This window comes from Mandrillus leucophaeus, unplaced genomic scaffold, assembly GCF_000951045.1.
Source record: "Mandrillus leucophaeus isolate KB7577 unplaced genomic scaffold, Mleu.le_1.0 Scaffold518, whole genome shotgun sequence".
Taxonomy (NCBI): domain Eukaryota; kingdom Metazoa; phylum Chordata; class Mammalia; order Primates; family Cercopithecidae; genus Mandrillus; species Mandrillus leucophaeus.
Genome location: NW_012105564.1, coordinates 2,307,536 through 2,334,661, shown reverse-complemented (window position 1 = coordinate 2,334,661; position 27,126 = coordinate 2,307,536). Strand labels below are relative to the sequence as shown.

The window sequence follows — 27,126 nt, the reverse complement described above, 5'->3', positions numbered from 1 at the left end:
AGACCCGGCCAGGCATCCCCCGCCCTCTTCGCTGCGCAGTCGCGCATGGTGAGCAACAGTCCCCACCAACTCCACTTACTGCGCCTGCGCACTCCAGGGGTGCCCCCACGCCCCTTTCCGAGGCCTAGCGCCTGTCGCTTAGCAACGCGCGAGTCATAGTCGCTTCGCTTTGCGCGCGCTTTTCCTGGCAGGGCTGCGTCCCTGTTCTTCCCGGGAGGCTCCTCGCTGCCTGGTCCCGTAGAGGCCCATGGAGGGAAAGGAAGATAAGCATCAGTAAGTGCTGGGGTTTCGTGTCTTATTTCCCCTTCCAAAAACTATTTTCCTCCTTCAGGGGGAGGCCGGGGTCCAGCACGGACAGTTCAGGCCAAGCTCAGACAGTCCTCTTGCTTCTCTAATTTCCACTTGGCTGAGCGCTTACAACAATAATTTTTAAAACACACCGTTTTACTGAGCACATACTGTGTGTCAGGGACTTGACTTGCATTACTAGGTCTAAAATTCTTGAAGTCATCCACAATTCTCACAATTATTAGCAGATTTTGTAGGCTTTACCTTTAAAATTATCCAGAATCTACCACTGTTCATCACTTTCAGTAGTGTCCCCACCCAGTCCCAAATACCAGCTTCTCTTGCCTGGATGCTGCAACAGCCCTCCAGTTGGTGGCTTTGGTTTTCCCTTTCCCCTCTGCAGCCTCCTCAACACAGCAGTCAGAGCGGTCCTTTTACAGCCCAGGTTAGATCGCTGTTCTCCATCCGACATCGTAGAGTAAAAGCCAAGGCTCCTCCAATGGCCTATGAAGTCTACACAACGCGCCCTTTCCCGTTTCTTGCCTCCCTCTGACAGGACTCTGCTACAGCAAACAGCCCTTTCTGCTATCATCTGCAGTGATAAAGACCAACATCAGCAGCACCTGGTTGTTAGGAATGCAAATTTTGGGGACTTCCCACCCCCGAGACACACTGAATCAGAAACTCTATGGCTAGGGCTCAATAATCTGGCTTCCACCAAGGCATCCAGGTGATTCTGATGTACCTTAAATTGAGACTATTAATCAAGGTAGTACATACAGCTAGTCAGGAATGATGTGGAGCCAGTGATAACTTCTTCCAAAGCCTGTATTTTTGACCCTAGAACAATGGTTCTCACACTCGAACGTGCATAAGAATCAGCTAAACAGCTGGTTAAAACACGTTCCTGGGAACCAGCCCCAGAGATTCTGAGTTTGTAGTACTCACTAAAAACAAGTAAACAAAAAACTAGGTACATAAAAGAAATGGGGCCCATAAATTTGTATTTCTAACAAGGTCACAATTGATGCCAGTGCTGCTACTCCAGTGCCCATACTTTTAGAAGCAGTGCGCTAAGGATGGTTACACTTCTGCTGGGAAGCTTTGGCAGTTACAGTTCACTCTGCTGGAATGCTTTTCCCACAAATATCCACTTAGCTCTCTCCTCCCCTCTTTTTTCAATTGCCACCTTCACAGTGCAGCCTCCACCCTACCTAAAAATGCAAACCTACCTCCCACATACATGCACTCCCTTTTCCCACTCCCTATTTTATTATTGTCCTTAGCACTTAACAGACTATGTAATTTACTTTTTCATCTGCTTTTCCCCCATTAGAATGTAAGCTCTATGAGGGCAGGAATTTTTTGTTTTGCCACTGCTTTATCGTCAGTGCCTCCAACAGCACCTGGCATGCAACTCAATAAATATCTGTTGAAACAATGAATTATTCAATGTTATTCTCCTATCTCTTACAATAGGTATTGTTCCTATCATGCAAATGAGACAAAGGCTCAGATATGGCAGAACTGGGCTTCCAGTCCCTGTCTGACTCACTTCAGAGCCCATCAGTGTTTTTATCTGTGCTTTTCTTCTGGCAAGAGATTGCTAGAATCATATATTTCACGCTTACTTATCAACCCATAGGCATTCATACCACAAGTGCTTAATCAAATGAATTTAACTATATAAGCAAATAGCCCCAGTCCTTTTCTTCAAGGACTTGATCACTACAAGTGTATATTGTTGGGTGATAACTATGAGAAACAGGTGGAAAAAACTGATGCCAGAAGCCTACAATAAATTGACCCCAAAGACTCTACCTTTAAATAAATAATTATATCTCTGGAAAGGTAATAGAAAAAGGTTTAGAAGTTTTTTACACTTTACCAGTAATCAGTTTTTCCAAATCCTTTGCAGAAAATAATTTTTGGGAAAAAGGAACTAGAATCCAAGGATTCTGAATATTGTTTTTATGTGTACTGGAGGGGTGGTTGAGGGTATTCAAACAAAGCCAGAGTAAACAACTCCAGCAGATTCACCAGAAATATGTAAATATTATAATGGCGGTCCATTTACCTTGGATGAACAGGACGCTTTCCCTGATGTTGGGCACGTGATGAATTCAACAATCTACACCTTCATTGAACTTATTGACTGTAAAGGATATTTGTAGTGCTTACTAAAAACAAGTAAACAAAAAACTAGGTACATAAAAAATTGTGGTGTTAATAAAAGAAATGAACAAAGTACTAAAATAGAGAATACATGTGGTAGGGGAAGGAAATCTAGGAAAAGCTGCTGAGGAGATGGTTTTAAGCTGAGACCTAAATATCCTGAGCCAGCTGTGCTGGGAGCTGGGAAAGAGCTGTCCAGGCAGAGGGAAGAGCATGTGCAGGTGCCCTGAGGGAAAGAGATTGATGTATCCCTGTAACTGACAGAAGGCAGTCTGGTTGGAGGGTCTTGAGTGAGGTTGAAGAGATTCACTGGGGCAACTCACACAGGACCTTAGAAGTATAATTAGGAGGCAGTATTTTATTGCAAATGAATGGAAAACTACTTGAGGGTTTTAATTGAAAAGTGACGTGGGCCAGGCACGGTGGCTCACGCCTGTAATCCCACCACTTAGGGAGGCCGAGGCTCGCAGATCACCTGAGGTCAGGAGTTCAAGACCACCCTGGCCAACGTGGCGAAACCCTGTCTCTACTAAAAATAAAAAATACAAAAGTTAGTCGGGCGAGGTGGTACGCACCTGTAGCCCCAGCTACTCGGGAGGCTGAGGCAGGAGAATCACTTGAACCTGGGAGGCAGAAGTTGCAGTGGGAGGAGATAGTGCCACTACTGCCTGAGACAGAGTAAGACTCCGTCTCAAAAAGGGAAAAAAAGGAAAACGATGCGATAGAAGAGATGGACCTGGCATTCATTTGAAGGAAGGCAGGTGTTATACTTTAACGGCTGTGTGTAAGGTTAAACAGTGCTGCTACCTGCTTTCTCTGTGAATTTGGGGTTTCATTGACTCACCTGCTGTGGGATCACGGCTTTGATTTTAAAAGCTATGTAAAAAGTATTCAAATTCATATATTTCATTCTTTATTTTTCAAGTAGGTTAATTTTAAAAATACTGCCTTTTATAATTTCAGTTTCTCCTTATTTGAAAGGAGAAAAATCTGATAAGCTGTTTCTTCTTGTACATTTTTAAAATATTTTATTTTAGTAATTTTCATATTTGTAGCAGTGTCCTTATTAGTCCCAAAAAATGAAGAGATTTATTTTGACTGCCATATAGTGTTCTTTTCTTGAAAAGATAATAATGGTGCTCCTTTGGTAGCTTTAAGTTTGCCAGACAAGCTTTTGAAAATTAACTGGTGTATCCTTGTCCAGATAGCTGTTTACTAGGTCAAGGGAGGAATAAAGCCATTCTCTTGGTAATAAAACTTTTAAAGAAGATGAGTTAAGTATAGGATGTAACTTATCCACACACGTAAGTACTGCAAACATGATTTGGAAGCATAATCCAATCACTACTCTTTCTTTACTCCAAGCAAATGAGAGGTGGTGCACTGCACTGGTATATTATAATGAGTAATCATTATTAACACAAATCCCTTTATCGCTTATATGATTTAGAATTAGAAAATGGCCTCCTACATTTTAATAGCACAAACCCTTTTAACTATTAATACAGCCTAAATTGTCTTGACTGATGTTTGTAATATATTTAAATCTTATTTTATGTAATTTTGACTCAATATTTTAATGGTTACTTGGGTAAATGATTTACTATTTGTGTTTTTCAGACAGCATAAAATAGAGGATGCTGCTATAGCATATGTAACTGAAAATGAAGAAATTAAACATGAAAAAAAACCTGGAAAAAGCATGCAACATTCAAAACCACATGTCGGAAGAGGACGTATATATTATGCTAAATTCATTAACACAAATGCAAGAACATACAATGAACCAGTTCCCTACATAGATCCCAAAAAAGGGCCAGAAATACAGGTTGGACAGATGTTCATTGTATATAAATAGAGATTTAGATTCAGACGCTGTTTTGCAGAATAATTTGGTCACACTATAAAGGATGAGACATATCTCAGAGTAGTACCCATCATAATGCAATAGTTAAAAGCAGTAACCTGGAACTATTTTGGCACATGACTTTTACATATAAACAATACAGATACAGGGAGGGAATCTAAGTAATTGTTTCCCTAGATTGGCTCAGATTATTGCCACGAAGTAGTGCTTTGGGGTTACTAAAGAAATTTCATGTATATATTGTATTTACAATATATATTCTAATATAAAAATGTCCCATGATACTGAGTAATTCACATACCTTCTGTAAAATAATAATCATTTATTGAAAGCATATGAAGTTCTAAGAATGAGCTAAGTGTTTTATATAAATTATATTCTTTAATCTCTACAACAATTTTTACGAAGTCTTATTGGAAATAGTTTACAGATAACACATATTCCGATGAGATGAATTAACATATCTGAGATTAAGTAATAAGCAAATGTCACAGTCATATTTCTGACCCAGGGCTATTGGTTTAGCCAAACCACACTTCATTGACTGTACCATGCTAAAAATATTCCCTTATCTTTTTTATAAAGTCAGGTTTGTTGCAGTACAATTTATTGTATTAGTTTCCTATTGCTCATCTTACACATTTTCACAAACTTAAAAGATGGTTGAAAGCAGCACATATTTATTCTCTAGCTTAGAACTCCAAAATCCGTCTCACTGGCTGTTGCCAGGCCTAGTTCTTTCTGTAGGCTCTGAGGGTGTATCAGTTTCCTTGCCTTCCCCAGCTTCTAGTGGCTGCCCACGTTCCTTAGTTTATGGCACCTTTCTGTTCGAAGTCAGCAACACAGCATCTTCAAATCTTTCTCTGACCCACTCTCCTGACTCTGTCTTATAAGGACCCTTGTGATTAGATTGCATCCACCCAGATAATTCAGGATAATCTCCCCACCTCAAGATCCTTAATCACATCTGCAAAGTCCCTTTGCCATGCAAGATAGCATTCACAGATTTGGGGATTAAAACATGAACAATCTTTAGGGGCAGAGGGAGGGAACATTATTATACCTACCCTTACACAGTAAATTAGTTACCCTTGTAGTGTATAATTCTCTGAATTTTGGTAAAAGTGTAGTCGTGTTACTCCATCACAGTCAAGCCATGAATCATTTCCATCACCCTCAAAGGATCCCCTATGCCCTTTTGTGGTCATCCCCTTCCTCTACTCAAACAGCCACTGATCTGTTTTCCATAGTTTTGCCCTTTCCAGAAAGTCACGTTAATGGAATTATACAGTATGTAGCTTATTGAACCAGTCTTTCAGAATAAAGCACTTGGGATTTGTCCATGTTGCTGCAGCATGTCACTAGTTCATTCCATTTTGTTGCTGCAACACACTTGCCATGTGACTTTGGGCAAGTCATGCTAAGCTTCAATTTCCTAATTTATATAATAAGGATAGTAGTTGTCCCTCATGGGGTTTTTGTGAGAATTAAAATATTTTTGTCAGTTATTGTTCTAGACACTAGAGATACAGCAGTGAACAAAGTAAATGGGGAAAAACTCCTGTCCTTACATAGCTTACATTTTAGTGAGGGAATAGATAAAACAAGTAAGCTGTATTCGAATGTTATATGGTAGTAAGGGCGGCATGCAAGGCAGGATAAGGAATGCAATTTTAAATTGGTGGTCAGAGAAGGCTTCACTGAGCGACATCTGAGTGAAGACCTGAGGGAGAGTGAGGGAGTAAGCATGTAGGAACCTGGCAGAAGAGCATTCATAATGCACAAAGGAAGCACTCACTAGACATTAGCTCTTAGTAGCAGCAGAATCCTAGTCTACTGCTGTTTGGAGTGATGGGGACTCATTTGCAGCTGAGAGCAGGATTCTATGAGAGAAGACCTAGTACAGTGCTGGGCCAGGCAAGTGTTCAACAGATGGGATTCAAAATATGTCACAACAAAGGTAATAATTTCTCATGTAGGTTTTTTCCAGCATATTTGGAAAAGGAAATGTGTACCATCTAAATGGTCTCAGATCACTGTGCCAATGTCCGCCTCCTCCTACTCCACTTCTTTCCTCATCTCTCTGTGTGTTAGGTATAGTGATTTAACATTTAGATGGAGATTGCTTTTTGTGAGCTCTCTTCATACTGATAACATCTGTTCTTGTCATAGACAGCACACCATGGTGTGAATGTGAGATCTTGGGGCAGGAATTCCTGTGGTTAAATGTACTTTAATGTCATGAACTAAACCCTTTTAAGGGCCATATTGAGAGTACTTCATTTTGTACACTTGCTTATGCTCTCGTACCAATTATTTCAGATTTTAAAGAAATCAATTGTTATTGTTAGACCAGACCTACACCAGGGAAATTAATTTGGTACCAAAATCCAGATTAGTGAAGTTCTTACATTTCTTGTAAAGGCTCATGAATGACTCTGAGCTCTAGTTCAGGGCTGAATTTAAAACTGTTCACTGAACTCATCCTTACATTGGCAGTACTAAGAAAAAGAAGCTGGTTTGAGAATAGAAATATGAAACATAAAAGTTTAAAAACTTTATCCCAACTAATTTTCTCTTACTTCTTACTCTATTGGTATGTTGGAAAAAAAATGAATAAAGGTGTTAAGAGCTACTATCTGCAAGACTAGGTGACAGAGCAGTAGTAGAATCATTATTAGCGCTGGACCTTTAAGAGATGGTGAAAGTGAGTTTGAGATGAAGAGCTCAAATAAGGGAAGCTGTCAGTGAATACGGAGGAGAGTTACAGAGAAAGACTGAAGATATCACTGAGTTACAAGCATATCTGATTTGGGTGTGGCAGGAAGGGAAAGTTTATATTTTAAAAACATAGCCTGGGCAACATGGTGAGACTGCATTTATACAAAAAAAAATTTAAAAAAACAGCTGGGTGTAATGGTGTATGCCTGTGGTCCCAGCTACTTGAGAGGCTGAGGCAGGAAGATTGCTTCCACCTGGGAGGTCAAGGCTGCAGTGAGCTGTGTTCACGCCATTGCACTCCAGCCTGAGTGACCGAGTGAGACCCTGTCTCAAAAAGAAAGAAAATAGGCTGGGCACAGTGGCTTACACCTGTGATCCCAACACTTTGGAAGGCCAACGCAGGAGGATAACTTGTGCCTAGGGGTTTGAAATCTGCCTGGGCAACATAGTGAGACCCATCTCTACAAAAATAAATAAATAAATAGCCAGGTGTGGTAGCAAGCCTCCGTAGTCCCCGCTACTTAGGAGGCTGAGGCAGGAGGATGGCTTGAGCCCAGGAGTTCAAGGCTGCAGTGAGCAATGATCGTGCCACTGCACTCCAGCCTGAGCAACAAAGCAAGACCCTATCTCTAAAAACAAATTTTAAAATAATAAAAAACAAAAACAACAATGAACCTTAAATCTACTCATTTCTAAGTATCCAAGGACTAATAAAGAACATATATTTCACATATTTGTAAACTGTTCCTTTAGGATGACAGGTTTCTTTTTAAAGGTCAGCTTGGTTAAGAAAAAAACTGGTTGACAGTAATGCTGTCTTTATAAGAGTAAATAATATAAACTTGCCTAAATATTTTAAATGACACCTGTTTTATGTGTTTTGCTAAGATACTATCTTTAGGATGCAACACGAGATTGGTTGGTTTTATTTATTTACAAGATTTTTAAGATTTCGTACATTTCTACCTAGGAACATAAAATTGGGGATGCTAGAAAAAGTAAGAAGTTGTTTTAGCTCAGTCACTTCCAAAGAAAACTGGTTTGATTGTCTTGTATTTTTGGCTGGGTGCGGCGGCTCATGCCTGCTATCCCAGCACTTTGGGAGGCCGAGGTGGGCGGATCACGAGGTCAGGAGTTCGAGAGCAGCCTGGCTGGCATGGTGAAACCCCATCTCTACTAAAAATACAAAAAATCAGCTGGGCATGGTGGTGCATGCCTGTAGTCCCAGCTATTTGTGAGGCTGAGGCAAGAGAATTGCTTGAACCTGGCAGGCAGAGGTTGCAGTGAGCCAAGATCATGCCACTGGACTCCAGCCGGGGCAACAGAACGAGACTCCGTCTCAAGAAAAAAATAAAATAAAAATGTTTTTAAATATTGGTACTTTAAAAGAGATTATACTAGGTTGGTATTTTCAAAAGTTTATTTTTTAGAGCACTGACCCTTGTCTACGTGCTTCACAAAATAGATTTGCAAAGTCAAATACGTTTTGGAAAAGCTGTATTTTTATAAACCTTTCTCAGAGCTTCACAATTCACATTGGTGTATAAAGGTTCTGAGAAATCTTGTGATAAACTTATTTAACTTTGTTTTTCTCACTATTTCCCAAAGTTACTTAACTGTGGACACCTCTTTTGTATAACACCTATTAATATGCTGGAGAACTAGTGTTCCACAGAACACAATTTTTGAATTTTCTTGTGGGGGGGTACATCATGAACTGCTTAAAAACCGGTTTTTTTAAGCACTCATAACATCTATAGAAAAATAGAGGTGAATTTAGGTACAGTGTAACCAATGTGACCTTAGCTGCCCTAGTGTCTGTGATAGTACTTCAATTTTTTAAAGCCACTGAGCTCTACCAACAAAATGTGATTGTTTATGTGTAGGTTTTGTCAAAAGCCCACATTTCCTTGGGAATCCACAAAGTATGACAAAGTATGATTTTATGTTCCACAGATGACCACCACCAGCCATCTTGGCTAGGCCACTGTGGCTGTGGAGCTTGGCTTATGACCTCTTACATTCGCTTAACTGGTTTCTCTAGGATACTTCACTTGCTTTTACTACTTCTCCTCTGAGGGTTCTCCCTTAATTTCCCAAATAATGGAAAATAAGTAATCTTTACTAGAACGTCTCTGAAAGCTTAGGGGTACTAGGAGTATAACATAGAGACTGCCTTGCACTGGCTTCCAAATGTGACTAAGGGACCCACAGTGCAACAGCTACTGGCCTTCCCAGAGCTGCGGGTTAGAAGAAGCCCCGTCATCAGGAATCTCCAGGCACCTCCTGACCGTGGAGCCCAGTGACTATCATCCTGGGGCAGGAAAGAAGACAGGCCTTAGACTGGGAGGGATAACTCCTCTCTGGGTCCAAAGTTTGAGTTAGGCAAAACGCCCTCAACAATCTGCAAGATACGGTCTGTTGCTCAGCGCCTAGACAGAGCCATCACGCTAGGTATCTTCCCAGCTTATTTTGTCATAAAACTGTGTTAACCCCCCACAATCCAATATAAGTGATGGTACACAGAGCAGTAAATTTTGTGTTAGTCTTTCCTTTCAGTATGAGATAAAGATAAAAACGAGCCTCCATCTATCTCTTTCCTTAATCTCATAATCTTTTATGAGTAAATGCTTGGACCAAAAAGGCACGCACATGTTACATGGGCACATACGCACTCTTACTCTTCCAGGAACAAACCCAACTTTTTAGGCATAAGGAAGACTATCCAGAAACATGAAAGATAACCTTTTTTTTGGACTGTAAGATTTCACTCAGCTAAAGTGAAGATGCATCCAATTTATAACACTCATCAGAACACTTTCACAAACTGCAGAGTCTTAAAGTCACCAGTCACATTTTAGGAAACACTGTTCTCTATTTCCTTTATATTTGTGAAACAAAGACCATTTTGGCAAAATTCTCAGTTTAAAAGAAGTTTGCTCAAAAGATGAAATTATCTCTCTGCCTTAAGGGTAACTTTGCATTACACTTTTAAGAAAAAATTATAGCCAGGCATGGTGGCTTATGTCTATAGTCCCTGCTACTCAGGAGGCTAAGGTGGGAGGATCACCAGAGTCCGGGAGTTTGAGGCTGCAGTGAGTTGTAATCGCACCACTACACTCCAGCTTGGGTGATGCAGGGAGACCCTGTCTCAAAAAAATAACAACAACAAATAATAATAATTAAAGCCCATCAGCCATTTCCTAGTGGTTTGCTCCTCCCAGAGTCATTTTTCCAGTAACTTGAATATTAGCAAAATAAGTTTTTGATCAACAAAAGTAGATGATATAAAGTGTTTGTGCATGCTTTACAATCTTATCATAGAAGAACTTTCTCAGGATACTTGCTGCTATGGTTTGAATGTTTGTCCCCTCCAAACTCATGTTGAAATGTAATTTCCATTGTAACTGTATTAAGAGGTGGGACTCTTTAAGAGGCGATTAGGTAATGAAAGCTCCACCCTCACAAGTGAAATGAATGCCATGATAAAAGGGCAAGTTTGGTCCCCTCTTGCCCTCTTTTTGCCCTTCTGCCTTCCACCATGTGAGGATGCAGTGTTCAAGGTGCCATCCTAGAATCATAATAACCAAACCTGCCAGTGGCTTGACGTTAGACTTCCTAGCCTCCAGAACTGTGAGCCAGTAAATTTCTGATCCTTGTAAATTACCCAGTCTAAGGTATTCTGTTATAGCAGCACAAAACAGACTAAGACATGCACTTTGAGCCTCTATTTTCACTTCTTCAATAATTTAATGTGGTTTGTGCTTACCTGGTTTTGCATTCCACAGCCGGTTTGATACAGCAGTGCAGCACAGAAATTAGAGGTGTGCACAAAGAGTTGGGGGTTTGAATTGTGGCAGTGCAGCAGTCTGCTAGTGATATACCTTGGGGAAGTTACTTAATCTCCTGGCAGTTTTCTCATCTGTAAAGTGGGTATGCCTGCCTCATAGAATTGTTATGAGCATTAGACAAGACCTATAAATCCTAGACCTTGGGGCATAATAAGCACTATTATAACTGTGAAGTGGAGTGGAGAAGAGCTGCCAGAAGCAGGCGCTCTGACAACAGTAGGATGTGACTATTTTCAGCCAGATAGTGAGAAGACACCATCTGTTTAGTAATCTGTTCTAGAATTTTCCTAGGATCTACATCAAGTAGTCTTAATTTTTAAAATTCACCTTTTAGCCCATTCTGAAAAATGAAGCATTAGCCAATCTATTCTCCAAAATGCACTAGTTCCTAAATTTCTGTGATCTCTGCAGAAATTCCCCTAGTTACAATTACCAGTTATTCCATTACTCCTGCTTACAATTTGTCATTGGCCTAAAAACTGGCACTCTTATAAACTGACAAAGTGAAGTCCAACTCTCTCATCAGCTCTTCAGGGCTTAGTTCTTTGGTACATGTTCATCCCATCTTTTACAAGTTAACCATAATTTTCCTTAACAACCTCAAGTTGAGTAGTTCTGACTTTCCTGAACAAGATTCTTCTCTCCAAATGGTTAGCTGGAACACAAAAGATAACCTTTTTGGGGGCTGTAGGATTTCACTCAGCTATGAACAATTTTTCTAGAAAACCTGATTTTTGCTGCCTTTGACAGTTGTATAAATTATAAATTTATACAACTGTACAAATTTATAAATTTCTTCCAAGTTTCTTGACAATCTTCTGACAAGCTGACTCCATTAATTATTTTTTAAATCGAATGTTGTATATGTCTTTTATACGTGCCTGTCTTTTTAGAAACTAAGCTCATTTGAGAGCTGACTCCCTATGCAGCCACACAGGCTTTTTTTAAATTTTCTTTTAAAGAAACATCTCCCTTTTTGCATCAATGTAGCCCCAATTGTATTGTCAGAATTTTACCTATTGGAATTGCATATTCATCCCCCTTGAATCATAGTTTAGAAGTCTTTGGCTATGGAATCATAGTTGATTTTTTAAAAGGCAGACTTGCTTCTTTATAGCCCATGGTAGGTGTTTGATTATGCCGAAAGTTACTTTCATACCCTAATTGTATTCCGGGAACTCCTAAGTGTCATGGGTTTCTCAAGGGTTTTCTTACTACCACCTAACAACCAGTTTTAAAATTTTGGTCAGAATTAAGTTGACTAATAGTTCCCCTCTGTACTCTCTGAACTTCCAAGAAATCAAATTGTCATACAGGCTAATGAAGAATCTTTCAGTTTTCCCTTTCTTGTATACTTAGGTTTTAGTACTAAAATTCAGTAACATTGGAGAGATTTCCCCTTAAAACAAAGTTTATCAAACTGAGTCATTAGTGAACCATAAATCATTGAGTTGCAGTCAGCAATGTGAAATGAAATAGGAAAGCAATAAAATAGAAGAGAAAAATAGCTGAGCACACTGCATATATTAAGAATAAGTATTTTGTGAAACTTTTGTTTCAGTTTTATGTATGTGTAGCATTGTGCGCTCTTGTATGACATAAAATATATTTCATGGTACAGGTTAGGGACTAAAAACTCTAAAAACCACCATTTTTAGATGATAATAAATTATTTGTATTGTCATAATGAAAAGTTTAGAACGTAATTTTTTAGAATATTTAAATATATACATACATGTGTACATATATAACAAAATTGTAGTACAAAACAAATACAGCTATTTTGTTGACTTTTACCATTTTATTTGTTGATGGAAGGTAGCTTAAGAATTTAGCAGCTGTATTTTAGCTAAAAATACGTGACAACTCATTTTTCAGTGCCTTCAAAGAAATACATTTTTTTGTGAAAAGATATTTCTAGATTTCAGAATTCCACATTATTACCAGGATATCCACTAATTTGTTAAAGTGAATTACTGAATATCCATAGACATCAAGCAATAAATGAAAATGCCCTACAGTATCCAATATTGTGTTTCCAATTATTTTCTATGAAGGGTGACTGGTGGTCACATGGTAAAGCACTGGAACCTGTCTTCCTACCACCTTATGACTCTAAGAGTACCCAGAGGAGTGACTTCCAAAAACCAGCATGTCCACTGGTTTTGCCAGTCAAACACAGCAAGATGCAAAAGCCTTCTTGTGGAATAGGTAAGGTTTTGCAGTGGCAAAAACCTTTTTTGTTATCTCAAATTATTGCTGTCAAAACTAAGATGTATTAGATGTCCTGACACCTCCTGAAAAAGTTACTTCTTTACAGAAGTTGAAAATATACACACAGCAAGTGCAGCCCTTGGGAAGTTTGTTATTTCTTCCTAGTGGACAGTTCCGTCTCCAAACAGTTAATGTGACAGAATGAAAATTGTACTGATCATTAATAACATCAGCCTCAAAGTCAGAAACTTAGTAGCATTCTGCTGGTTGTTGCCACCACATTTTAATAGTTATAACTATTGTCACTTCAAAGAAGGTAGTTGATGAAGGAGGCTATTAGATAATCTGTAACAGTGACCTGTCATTTAGAAATATAATAAAGTTTCCACTTCTGGTTCAGGATAGTAGACTGAGCACACATACCTAAGTTCCCTGCCTTCCAAGACCCTATTACTATAAATAGTAGCAAAGCAATAAGCTCCTAAGGGTGAAGATAATAGAAGGAAGAACTTCCTGGAATGTAGAAAAGACTAGAAGCCTACTGACAGATAAAAGAGAATAAAGAAGCAATAGCTAGAAGGAGATGCGCAAAGAAGAGACAATCTGCCTGGCCAAAGCCCTGACTGAGCTATATGCCGAGCCAGCAGGCATAGTGGAAAGCAAAAATGAAAAGCGAGTAGGAGACAGAGAGTTACTTCAAAGCCTGTCCCTTAAATAAAGGCTCCAGTCATGAGCACTCCATCCTATCCCAATATTAAGACTACTAGAGCGCAGCGTCTTAGCCAGATGTCAACTACCACACCAGTTATTTCAGTAAATCAAGCTGATCCCCCATCCCCTTCTTATGAATGGACAACCAAAGATTAGAATTATGGCAATTAAAAGAAAGGATTTGGAGGATAAAGGCAGGGAAATATCACAGAGCATGAAACAACAAAACAGAGGCTTCAAAAATGAGAAGGAAAGCAAAACAGAGGATCTGTTTGGGAAATCCAACTTTTCTGGAGCTCCAGAAGATAGAGGAGTAAAAATGAAGGTAGATAATTAGCAAAACATAACATTTCTTGAGCACATACTATTTGCCAGGCACTTTATGGAGCTTTCTGAATAGTAACTCATTTAATTCCCACATGAACTCTATGCAACATAATAGTGTAGTAATACTGTTAATATTCTTATTTTTCAGATAAGAAAGTGTAGGGAGGCAAAATTTTACCTCTACCCTCTTAGTGTTTTTGGCTGGGCTTGAGAATTAAATTGACACAAAGATCAACAGGAGAAAAGCATACAAATTTATTTAATACAAGTTTTACATAGCAGGGGAGCCTTCATAAGGAAATGAAGACCCAAAGACACAGAAACAACACATATACTAAATTGGACAAAGAGTAGAAAATCATAAAAATGGGACAAGGCAAAGGACTTTGGGCTAGGGTAATTGGGTAGAGAAGTGACTAGGAAGATAAGCATGAGTTGAACAGGTTTATTTGTCTAGATTTCCCCTCACCTCAAATTCCTGTGCTTGATGATGAGAATGATGCTTTCCTTCTGGTGTAGGAGGATATCTTTTACACAGGAATTTCATCTCCTGCTTTTGAGAAAGAGAAGGAAGGTCAGACTGTTTTTCTTGCATCTGCTGTTTTTCAAGTGCCTTTAACTCAATACAGTCAATATGCCAGAGTGGCATTTTAGAGTGGCATGTTCTGAACTCCTTTGGAAGCAAGCATGGAGTTGAAATAACGTGCCCAAGGCTACACAGTGAGTAATTGGCACTTGCACCCAGCTAACCTGACTCCAGTACATATACTCTTAACCAGTACTGTACAGTACTCTACACAACCTCTAAAATAGTAAGAAAGTTTCCCTACATAAAATGCATTAAAAGGGTCTACCAAGTGCTTCTAAGTATGAAGGGGTAAAAGATGCATATCATTTCAAAATTGCAACAGAAGATTCTAAAAGTTTCCATAAAGGGACAGAAAAATAAGCCACCATCTAAGAAGTAAGTATCAACATGGAATCAGGCAGCACTGATGCAAGAGTACAATGGAGTTAATATCTTCAAAGTTCTCAGGGGAAATACTTTTTGACCTAGAAAAGGGAATTTATTTGGCATGGATACTAAACCATTTTTTTTCAAGTGGCACTGGGCAGTACACCCACTGAGAAGGAAATGAAGTCCTGGCACAACATTTGACCCTTAAATGAACAAGATGTATGTAATTATGTTATACTATGCATGCTGTTTAGTAGTTATCAACTTTTAGGCTCAATCTATAGACACAAGTTTAAATATGGTTACAGAACAGAATGTATCTTAGCATCTTTAATAGAAAAGTAAGTGCACAACGATAGAAGATGAGAAGTAGAAGAGAAGAAGGGTGCTAACATCATTATTTGTGATATAGGTAATCAAGAGATACTATCTAGTGGGGGTGAAACAAGGAATAGATGTTTAAGGTGAAAGGTCAAAGGAACCAGTCTAAAAACCAAATTTCTCTAACCCTGGCTTCTTTACTGAGCCTCAAAAGTTCAGATATCCAAACACCTACTTAACATCTCCTCTTGGACAGCTAGTCACCTTCTCAAACTTGATATGGCTGGAATAGAATGCTTCATGTCTCCCATCCAAACTTACCCCCACGAGTCTTCTCCATCTCAGTGAATGCCACCTCCACTCTCCCACCAGGTGCTCACGTTTTGATAAGCTAGAAGGCATTCTAAAACTCTCTCCTTTTGCTCCCTGCCCCTACATTCAATCCATCAGCAAATCGTGACACCTCTATCTCCAAAACAGACCCCAAATCTACTCCTTTCCATCTTCACTGTAAGCAATGCAGTATAGCCGCTATTACCCTGCTTGCTTGCTTCCTCCTCTTTGTTTTCTGCAGCATTGTCAAAGGATCTTTTTAAAAAAAACAAATGATATTCTCCTCCTTTAGATTCTCCAGTTACTTCTGTTCACAGAATAAATTTCAAATTCCTCGGTATGGCCTACACGGCCCTTTTTGATCTGTCAAATTTACCTGCATTATCTTCTATTGCTCATGTGAGGATTTAGAGGCACAGAATGTAACTCAGACCAAGGAGGTAGAGACACTCTCTGAAAGTCAAGCTTGTTTCCAAACCAGATTTATGTCTATGTACTTGTTACTATATTTCCATATTCTAATTACATATTCTTGTGAATTAAAATCTGAGTAAGAAAACAGTTGTTTCTATAAAACATTCAAAGTTGAATGTGCAGACTTGATAAAAGGTCAATTGCTAACTTTTAAAAATGCTAATTAGGTATAGGCAAAATAACAAAGAGGAGTTGGACTGAATTTTTAAAATCTTGAAGGATTCTGCACTCATTTTGCTTGAAATGTGTCTTTACGTTTCATTCTATGTCAAAGAAATAGAAACTGGAAGTGATGCATTAGAAGCATGGTTTGCACAAGAAACACAAAGTGGAATTCCAATCAGTAGACACCTCCTCAAAGACAATGGCTTGGCATGCCAATAAAAATTTGATGAACTGGTTAAAATATGTATCTACATATGGCATATGATTTTTTTTTTTTTTTTTTTTTAGTAGAGACGGGGTTTCACCGTGTTAGCCAGGATGGTCTCGATCTCCTGACCTCGTGATCCACCCGTCTTGGCCTCCCAAAGTGCTGGGATTACAGGCTTGAGCCACCGCGCCCGGCCGGCATATGATTTTTTGCTTTAACTTTCTTTGGTAGCCAACCAGTCCTTTGCATATAAGGAGCAGTTATGGTACTTTCCTACTCAAGTTGAAGGGATGTAGAAGAGTGGTGAAAGATGATACTGGAGAGATGGGCTTTGTTCTGGGTTCATAAGGCAGGGCTCAGTCATTTCATAAGGGATCCCCCAAAATCAGGGTCTGTAGATCTACTTAATTTGCCCAGAGAGAAATCCTCCAAATCTCTGCCTAGGATGGAGGACAGAAGATCCAGGAGTCCCTTAAAAGCAGTCCTCTGCAACATCACCTTGTCCCCCTGTCCCACGCTCCCTGCCTCAGAGGCATCTGAGGCCTCCCGATTCCGGGGCACTCCTAGAATGCTGTGGCATGAATTGGCTTAATTTTTACCCCACCCTCTTCCCCATAGCACTTCCAGTTTTCTGTAGTTTACTTGAGTCTATTGCTACTTATCCATCTGTTTTCCAGCTTCCAAATTTGTTAACATCTTCACTCCCATTTAGTTTTTTCCTTATGGATGTAAGCCCTCTTAAATTTCTGTAGTGTGATTGTACTGGGGCTTGGGGAAGGAATGGGGGAAATGCTTGTTGAATTTGCCATGTTTAACTGGAAGTCACGGCAACTTGATTTCTATCAACACTCCTTTTATAATATTGGTTCAGTATTAAACTTAGTACTGTGTGAACCTGAACCCATTAAATTTAATCATCCTGTTTTGCTCAATTTATGAAGTGAGAATAATTCCTACTTTGCAGGATTGTTGTGAGAAACAACAATATAAAGTGCCTAACACAGTGTTTGCTACATAGTAGACAATAAATGGTAACTGCTTCTATTATCAATAATTGCATTGTACTATGTTGTGTGTTGAGTTGAAATTTAGCTTGAGAACCTGGCATGGTTCTCTCTCTGTTCTTTTATTGGTATTTCTTTTTCTCTCTCTGTTCTTTTGTTGGCATTTCTCATTGCCAAGTTAATTATTGTATCCTAGGGTCTAGAACAATGCCCAGATTCAATAAATATTAGCTAAATGATAATTATACATTCTTCAATAAAGTCATAATGTAAAGTAACGTATACTACATAATATAGGCCTGCAATTTATTCATATTTTAGGTATTTGGATATTAGATGAAAATGATTTTTAAAAAAGAAAATGTTTTAATGTGACATTTAAAAATATGTATATAAACTAATCTATATGTGCCAGATTTTTAATTATAAGCATATGAACATAGAAAAATGTGCATATAAACATGCACTAATACCAATTAAAAGTCATCTCATAGTCATTCTGTTCCATCAGCCCACTTAATTACGCCTGGACTTTGGCATTTCAGCAATGTTATCTTGTGCCGATAATTCAAAGCGCCCTTTATGTCTTCTACCACACACAATTTCCTGGCTGCCATCCACAGTCAGTTAACAAATGGCTATGCTCCATCATATTTGAGCGCCTGTAAGAGTAAGTGTTCACATTTGGTTTTATATAATAAAACTTTATAAATTGGAAAGCCTAATCTAATTTGTGACTGGGGTATTTCGTACCTAAATAAAACCTTGCTGATTATCAACAACTTGATATTTCAATGTTCTTTTGAATTGCAAATTCAGATATGGTGGTAAAATTCATTTTCTAAAATAGGTTTTAGTTTGTGTTGCTTCTTTTGCACCAAAATGTAACATAACGATTTTTTTGCTACAGTTATGCTTGTTTTTTCTTTTTACTATATTTTGAAAATCTATACTATTATTTTTATATTAATAGTCTTTTTATATAAGATCAGAATACTGAGAAGAGTGGGATTTAAGAGGAAAATATTACTGATGAATGATCTTTAAGCAGACACAAAGAGTTAAGAAAAGAACATTTCTCAAAGTAAAACTGTTAAGTTCTCACCAATATAAGAAGCAAATTGTATGTTTGAATAAATCCTGGCTTTGTTGATAAAATATAAATGGTTAGATAGCAACTTGTTTAGAAAATTCTAATTTTAATTAGATCAAGTTTCCAAGAAACAGAGAGTGGATTTCAAATATTCTTCATGGACTTTGCCTTATTTTTTGCAGTTCTCATCTAACAAGGCTTCTTTCAAGTAATTACTTTGGCTACAATTTGAATTCTTAAGTAGAGTAACCACTAAGCATCTGAATATCTTCTCTGATGTTTTCATGTTTAGATATTCCTCACTATTGTGGGCTTCTGTAAAAGTCTCATATGCTTTTATAAATGAACATAGTCGTTATGTCTAATTTTAATAGGTGTAATGTCTGAATAAGGAATTTCCCTCTATAACTCGGATTACTTTCTCCCCCATTTATTTCCATGAAAAAAAAAAATTTTTTTTGAGACAGAGTCTCTCCCTGTAGCCCAGGCTGGAGTGCAAGTGGCGTGATGTCGGCTCACTGCAACCTCTGCCTCCCAGGTTCAAGTGATTCTCCTGCCTTAGCCCCCCAAGTAGCTGGGATTACAGGCACCCACCACCATGCCCAGCTAATTTTTTAAAAATATTTTTTAGTAGAGACGGGATTTCACCAAGTTGGCCAGGCTGCTCTTAAACTCCTGACCTCAGGTGATCCACCTATCTCGGCCTCCCAAAGTGCTGGGATTACAGGCGTGAGCCACTGTGCCCAGCCAAAGAATTACTTTTAAAGTTATTATTTGTGAGATTGTGAGAGGTTTTAGATTACTATTTAAAAGATTCATTTTAATTGATTTAACTGACTTCCTTCTGAAATATTGGTTTTAGTTATTTGCGTAACAAGCTACCTCAAATTTTGCTTAAAACAACAATCATGTTATTAGCTTAATGTTCTGCAATCTTGGCTGAGTTCAGCTAGGTAGTTCTTGGTCTGGTCTTGGTAATGGTCACTTGTGTGGCTGCATTCACTTGGCAGATGGACTGAGGACTGGACTCAGCTGGGATGCAGGAATGGCTGGGCCTCTCCTTCTCCATGTGGTCACTCCACGTGGTTTCTCCAGCAGGGTAGCTGGACTTTTTACTCCCAAGAATGCAAAAGCAGAAGCTGTAAGGCTTTCTTAAAGTTTATGGCTAGTATTAGCATAGTGTTACCTCTGTCATATCCTGTTCGTTAAAGCTAATCATAAGACCAGCCCACATTTATGGGGAGGGGACTATACAAGGATTTGAATACTGGAAGGCCTGATTCACTGGGGCCAGCAACTTAACAGACTACCACAATACCCTTAAACAGTTATTTAAATGAGAGTTTAGGAGTAGCCAACTCTTCACCTTTCATTGTCTGAAAATGTCTTTAAGTTACCCACACTCTTTAATGAATGAAAGCATAGCTAAATGTAGAATTCTGGGTTCACAATTAATTACCCTTTACACTTTGAAGATATTATTCCATTGTCTCCTGGATTTTATTGTTATGTCAAGTCTGCAGGCAGTTCAAATTCTTTGAGGGTCATCTGTTTCAGTGTAAGATTTTTAATTTCAAAGAGAGCCTTTCTATATAAAAAGGTATTCATAGTTACTTATGATTTAAATATGCCAGTTTGAACATTATAAATTTTAAAAATGTTTCCTTAAGTCTTTAATTTTTAAGTATTGTATAAAATAAGAATAGCATCTTTCACTTGTTTGACATTTAACTCAAGTTGAACAAATGAAATATATCTTAACAATGACTCATTTACGAAACATAGTCAATTAATTTCTGTTAGCATTTTAAATTGCAAGTTTGTTGATTTAATTATGTTCTGTTTTCCAGAAGTACCATTCAAGCAGCAATCCATTATTGGGTATGTACCCAAAGGAATATAAAGACACATGCATGCATATGTGTTCATTGCCACACTGCTCAGAATAGCAAAGACATGGAATCAACCTAAATGCCCATCAACTGTAGACTGCATAAATAAAATGTGGCACATATACACCATGGAATACTATGCAGCCATATAAAGGAATGAGATCTAGTCCTTTGCAGGAACGTGGATGGAGCTGAAGGCCATTATTCTTAGCAAACTAATGCAGGAACAAAAAACCAAATACCACTTGTTCTTATAAGTGGGAGCTAAATGATGAAAACACATGGACACATAGAATGGAATGACAGACACTAGGGCCTATTGGATGGTGGAGGGTGGGAGGAGGGAGAGAATCAGAAAAAATAACTAATGGGTACTAGGTTTAACACCTGGGTGACAGAATAATCTGTACAACAAACCCCCATGAGACAAGCTTACCTATATATAACAAATTTGCACATGTACCCCTGAACTTAAAACATTAAAAAATAATAGTTATTACATTCTGTTTTCTTCTCAAATACCTTAAACATCTTCACAAGGAAAACTTAAAGCTATGACAATCAAAACATTTCCAAATACTTAAATAATTTCTATACATTCAATAAAATCTAATAAATCTTATAAAACCTAATAAACCTTGTGGCTACTGTGGGCTTACTACCTATGGGGTAGCCCTGTTTTACCAGGAGAAGAAAAAACGTAATAAATCTTGCAAAATCTTGTAAATCTAATAAATTCAGATATATTAAATATTTTAATACTGTTTATTAACTTAATCAGATTTCCCTGAAATTGTCAGCACAACACTAGTATTTGATCAAAATTTTTTTGACATAGTGTACTAAATAACAAATTATAGATTTAATTTTCTTTGCTTTCTCTTCTGTATATTTGATCCCACACCTTCCCAGAATTAAAAAGGTTTACCAACCATTTACCTTAATAGTGTATAAATCCCAGAATATTGGTTTTGAGTATTAATAAAGCATTAAATTTGTTTTATATTTGTTTTGAAAAGAAGCTACTCTATAACCAGTCTTTACTTGTTACCCTATAAGAAAAAATGTCTGATATGCTATTTGTATTTAATCTGATCCATGGCTAGGTATTATTACTGTGATTATTACAGACAGTGTTAACTAACAAAAATTGTATGTATCTATACAAAACGTCATTACAACATGATGTTTTGAAATATGCATACATTGTGAAATGGCTAATTAAGATGTTTATTTCCTCACATACATTATTTTTGTGGTGAGAACACTTAAAATCTATTATTTTAGCAGTTTTCAAGAGTACAATACATTAACTATAGTTAACATGTTGTACAGTCATCCCTCAGTATCCAGGGGATTGGTTTCAGGACCCCTATGGATACCAAAATCCACAGATGCTCAAGTTCCTTATGTAAAGTAGTGTAGTATTTGCATATAACCTATGCACATCTTCCCATATACTTTGAATCATCTCTAGATTACTTAGAATACTTAATACAATGTAAATGCCATGCAAATATTTGTTGTGTTTTTTTATTTGTATTATTTTTGTTGTTTATTTTTCCTGTAAAGTTTCAATCCATAGTTGGTTGAGTATGTGGATACAGAACCTATGTATAGAGAGTACCACCTGTACATCATATCTTTTAAACTTATTGTTCTTCTCTAACCGAAATTTTGAATCCTTTGACCAAAAAAATCTCCCCAGTCCTGCTCCCTCCAGAGGGCTTTTATTGATGACAGATTTTGCTTTATGCAGTTCACTTACTAAAACATCAGTATAACTTAAATTCATCATACGTAGATCTCCTTGCAGTAGGTAGATGTAAACTCTGTTGTCTGAGGATTTTTCAGGTGTGGAAATTGCTGTCATATGATTGTAACCCAGTAGAAAGCATAGCATATACATCTCCAGTCTGGGACAGCTTATTTGCCCCAACTGTCACTGTCACTGTCACCTTAGGCAGCTGTAATGTTAAACAATTGTCCCTGATTGTTTTGGATGAACACCTGGTCATGGGGTGAGGCAGGGGCAGGGTGGCGGGGGTGCATAATTCACTTTGAGGACTCTGAGTCATGTCTATAAAGATGAACCCTGCCAGCCAGGTTAAATAATGACAGTTCTCTGAGTTGGTATTTGTGAGACACTACAAACCCCTCCTGCTTCTTCCAGTAACTGATAGACTTCTGGTTTTCATCATAATTGCAGGGCTCTTGGTTTTCAAGGCTTCTGCAGAGGGGAGATAGGGGGATGGAAACTGCATGAGTTAGAATATCACCAAACTTGCTTTTGTTATAAAGATTAAACCATTTTTCTTGAATAGATGCTCCTTAGATTATTGCATGCCTTTGGTTAATTTCCAGAGTTCTACAAAAGTTGATTTTGATGACTTTTGCCAGTGTATTCATTGCTTTTGTGGAGGAGCAGCTTTTTCAAAGGTCCTTACTCTGAAATTAGCACTGATGTTCTGTCCCATTAGTTTCCATGTTACAAATATCTCCTTCCAATCTGCCATCTTTATTAGCTTTGCCCATGGTGTCTTTTGTCGAGCAGTTATCCTATGTTTTTTAATATAATCAAGTTTTTACCTTATGGGTTGTGTACTGGCTATTTTAAGAAGGATTTTCCTACCCTTGGGTAACAAACGTTTTCTCCTACATTTTCTTCCCTTGATTTTTTACTTTTACCTTCCATAATTAGGTCTTTAATCTTAGAGTCCACCATGTGTGCACTATTAAATAGAGAATCAATTCCATTTTCCAGCATGGAGTCAACCACTTTTCTGAATACCATTTATAAAATAATCTGCACTTTTCCCATTTACTTATAGGACCTCCTTAATTTTATGTTAAGTTTCCATATATAAATGAGTTTATGTGCAAGCTCTCTGTTATGTTACTTAATTTTCAGTTCTTGGATCAGTACCAAAATATTTTAATTATATGGATTTTTATCTGGTATTAATATCTGATATGGAAAGTCTCAATTATTTACCCTTTCAGAGCTGATCTATTTATGGGATTTATTTTTCTATTTAAACATTGAAATGTATGACATTCCTCAAAATATCTAGCTAGAATTTTGATTGGGTTGTGGTGACATTATATATTAATTTAGGAAAAAGTCACCACTAAAAATACTATCATCCTATTCAAGAGCATAGAATATCTATTCAGTTCTACTTTTAGGTCTTTAACAGAATTAAAAATTTTTCTCTACAGAGATCTTGTGAATGCTTTTTTAATTTCTAGAAACTTCAACTATATAGTTTGTTTCTACTAAGAATGTATGTTATTATTATATCTTCTATTACTATATACAATAGTTACACTATTGTAGAGAAATGCTCTTGATTTTTGATTTTTATACATTTATCCAATGTCTATTTACTTTGCCATACTCTTATTCTCATAATTGATGGACTCTTGTGGGTTTTCTACTCAGGTAATTATATCACCTACAATTACTTTTTTCCCCCTTTGTAATCATTACACTACTTTTTCTTTTTTATAGTATTCACCAGGATCTCCATTAATATGTTAATGGATAATACAATAGTTATCACTATTGTAAAGAAGTGCTCTTGATTTTTTATTTTTATACATTTATCCAATGTCTGTTTACTTTGCCATACTCTTATTCTCATAATTGATGGACTCTTGTGGTTTTTCTATTCAGGTAATTATATCACCTACAATTACTTTTTTTCCCCCCTTTGTAATCATTGTACTACTTTTTTCATTTTTATAGTATTCACCGGGTCTCCATTAATATGTTAAACAATAGAATTTTAGTTCTGAGTTTTTCTGGGTATAATACTTAGAATTTTCTGTTCTTTAATCCTTATCTTTTTCAAGAAACAAAAATTTTTGTTATTTTCTTCCTTATATCTCAGACATCCTCTTTGATTTATTTCTAGTCTTACTTGAGTTCTTCCTTTAGTTTTCCAAAGTAGGTCTGTTTTTCGGGGAAATCATCTGAGGCCTTCCTTTCCTCCCTGTATTTTTTAAATTTTGGCTTCACAGTTAAATGAAAATTTGGTTGGATATAAAAACTCTAGGCTTAAAGTGCTTTTCCTTTTAATATTAAAAAAAATTAATTATCTCGTGTCCAATGTTGCTATTGAGAAATTTGATATTAACCTGTTGTTACTCCTTCATAATTTACCCTTTGAAAGCGTTTATAATTTTTCTTTATCCTAGATGATCTTAAATTTCTCTATTAAATGTCTTAGATGCGAGTTTTTCCTTTATCTGTACACTGCAGGATTGAGAGGAGAGTGAGAAGCCCAGCTAGGGTGTAAAATTTAAGGAGGCACTCGCTCCCAGGGTCATGCAAGCACCTCCTTAAAGTTTTGCATCCTTTGTGCCTCATTGCCTCATCTTTCTCCGGCCCCTGCTACCTGTTTGATATTTTGTGAGCTCTTTCACTCTGAGGTGTTTGATCTTTCTTTAATTCTTCGATATATATCATCATCATTTTCTCAAATATTTCCTTCCCTTCCCTCTATTTCTTCTTAGTTCTGGTGTTGATACTTCCACCTTCCATGCCTCTGAACTTTTCTTTAATATATTTCTTTATCCTTTCCTGCTGCCTTCTGGGACAGCTTCTCCGTCTGATTTTCTAGTTCATGATTCTTGTTGTTTAGACCATCTATTTTCTTGTTTCAACTGTTACATTTTTTATTTCTAACATTTTATATTATTCCTTTTTATGACCTGTTCTTGTTCATATTAACAATACCTTCTTCTGTATCTTTGAGGATATTTGTTATGCTTATTTTAAATTCTTGGTATATTGGTTCTGATAATTCTGCTTCACACAGTATATGTTTTAAAATTTTCTGTCTTTTATAGTCAAATTTATGGTAGATCATGTTCCCCTAGGGGAATCAGTAGCCCTCTGCAGGCAAAGGCTGAAGACCAGGGTCTGGTTTGTGTGCCTGCCACGAAATTTAAGGAAAGAAAATGAGGCTCAGGCTGGAGAGCTTCCGGTACCAGAAACCCTATTTTGACCATTGTTAATTACTGTCACTCTACTAGGCTGGTCCTCTAGTCAGGAATCCACCCTACCAGCCTTAAACTGTTTTTTAAAAAAGGCATCACTGAGAGAGGGCAGTATCTTGATGTTTTTAATTCACCAGCATTGATGGTTGCTGGGGGAATGTTGGAGGAAGAAATGCCCAAGGGGGCAACATGTACCCGTTTTCATCAGCTCCTTATCCTGGAGGGACTTCTGTGCTCTTCTGATGACTGTGTTGACAACAAATGACTAGGCAGTTGCTGCCAGTTTCTGTGGCCCTGGGCAAGCATGATCTTCCCAAGGCAATGTGAGGGAAAGTCAAGAGCAGATTTTAAAAGCTCTCCCCCAACCTATTCTCTCTTGGCTACATCTGACCTTCCTACCCTCCAGCCCAAACTGCAACTAACCCTTCATACCAGCTCACTAAAGCGTTTGGGTTTCTCACAGTTTTTTTTTGATAGCTCCGGTTCCTGCTTCCTTCTCCCTTCCATGGTTTCTCCTTTTGTCAGGATACAAAAGAGCTAGCCCTTTGCCAACTTTGAAGACTCCATAATTTGACCATAGCATCCTAGAGACTTCACAAACGCTGCCCTTAATTTTCACAATGCCAAAAGCAAATTATTATTTTCTTCATTTTAGAGAGGAGGAAATAGAAAATTTCAATGAAGTTTAGTGATTTTTTTCAAAGTCACAACTAAGAAATGTGGTAAAGCCAGAATTCGAAAACATGTCTTCTTCCCAAATGCATGCTTTGGATATTTCATTACCACCACTTAATTAATGCCTAAATTTAGAGCTGCTTCATTCTGTCTATCCACGAAGTTATGAAACTGTGTCCGAACATACTAATGTTCTGTGAGTTGGACCATGATATTCATCAAAAAAAAAAAAAAATGGTCATATCTTTTCCCACTTGGTGGAAAATAAGTTATGCATAGAATTTTCTCTGTGTCATGCTTATTAAATCTTTGTACTGCCTTTTTCTGTGTTCTAGCAAGTCCTAAAAGAAAGGTAATGATTTAGTAGAAAATGAGTTTTGAGCAGTTGATTGCAATTAGAAATCAAGAAAATGTTAACAGTTAACTTTTTTTATACTGCTAACTGGGAAAAGATTGCCATTTTGTATCATGTATAAGTATTTGAATACTCATCATTCTTGCTAATAAAGTTAGCTTATAACAATGTCTGAATATCAAAGTGAATTCGTGAATGCTTAATAAATGTAAATTTACTAACATTTTTCTTATGTATTCCTCTAATTTTAAAGGTGTGATTTTTAAAAATTAAATTTTTTTAATAGTTAATATATGCATATAGCACAAAATTCAAATGGTACAAAAAGATATACAGTGAAAATTGAATCCACTTCTCCCCACCTCTGTCCTCCAGTCACCCAGTTCTCTTTCCCTACAGTCACCACTGTTACCAGTTTGTTACATAGCATTTTGTAGATATATTAGGTGTACATAAACTCTTACATACTTTTTTTTTTTTTTTTTTT

At 37.4% G+C, this 27,126-nt stretch overlaps 1 protein-coding gene across 1 annotated transcript in view; it reads left to right on the top strand.

Annotated features, from left to right (window-relative positions):
• Positions 1-247: 247 nt before the first annotated feature.
• LOC105551334 (chromosome unknown open reading frame, human C2orf73) overlaps positions 248-27,126 on the top strand; it is a 30,006-nt gene continuing 3,127 nt past the window's right edge. Inside the window, exons 1-3 of the mRNA XM_011996525.1 lie at positions 248-273; positions 4,084-4,291; positions 12,960-13,113. Coding sequence (XP_011851915.1) covers positions 248-273; positions 4,084-4,291; positions 12,960-13,113 — 388 coding nt within the window. The remainder of the gene's footprint in view (positions 274-4,083; positions 4,292-12,959; positions 13,114-27,126) is intronic.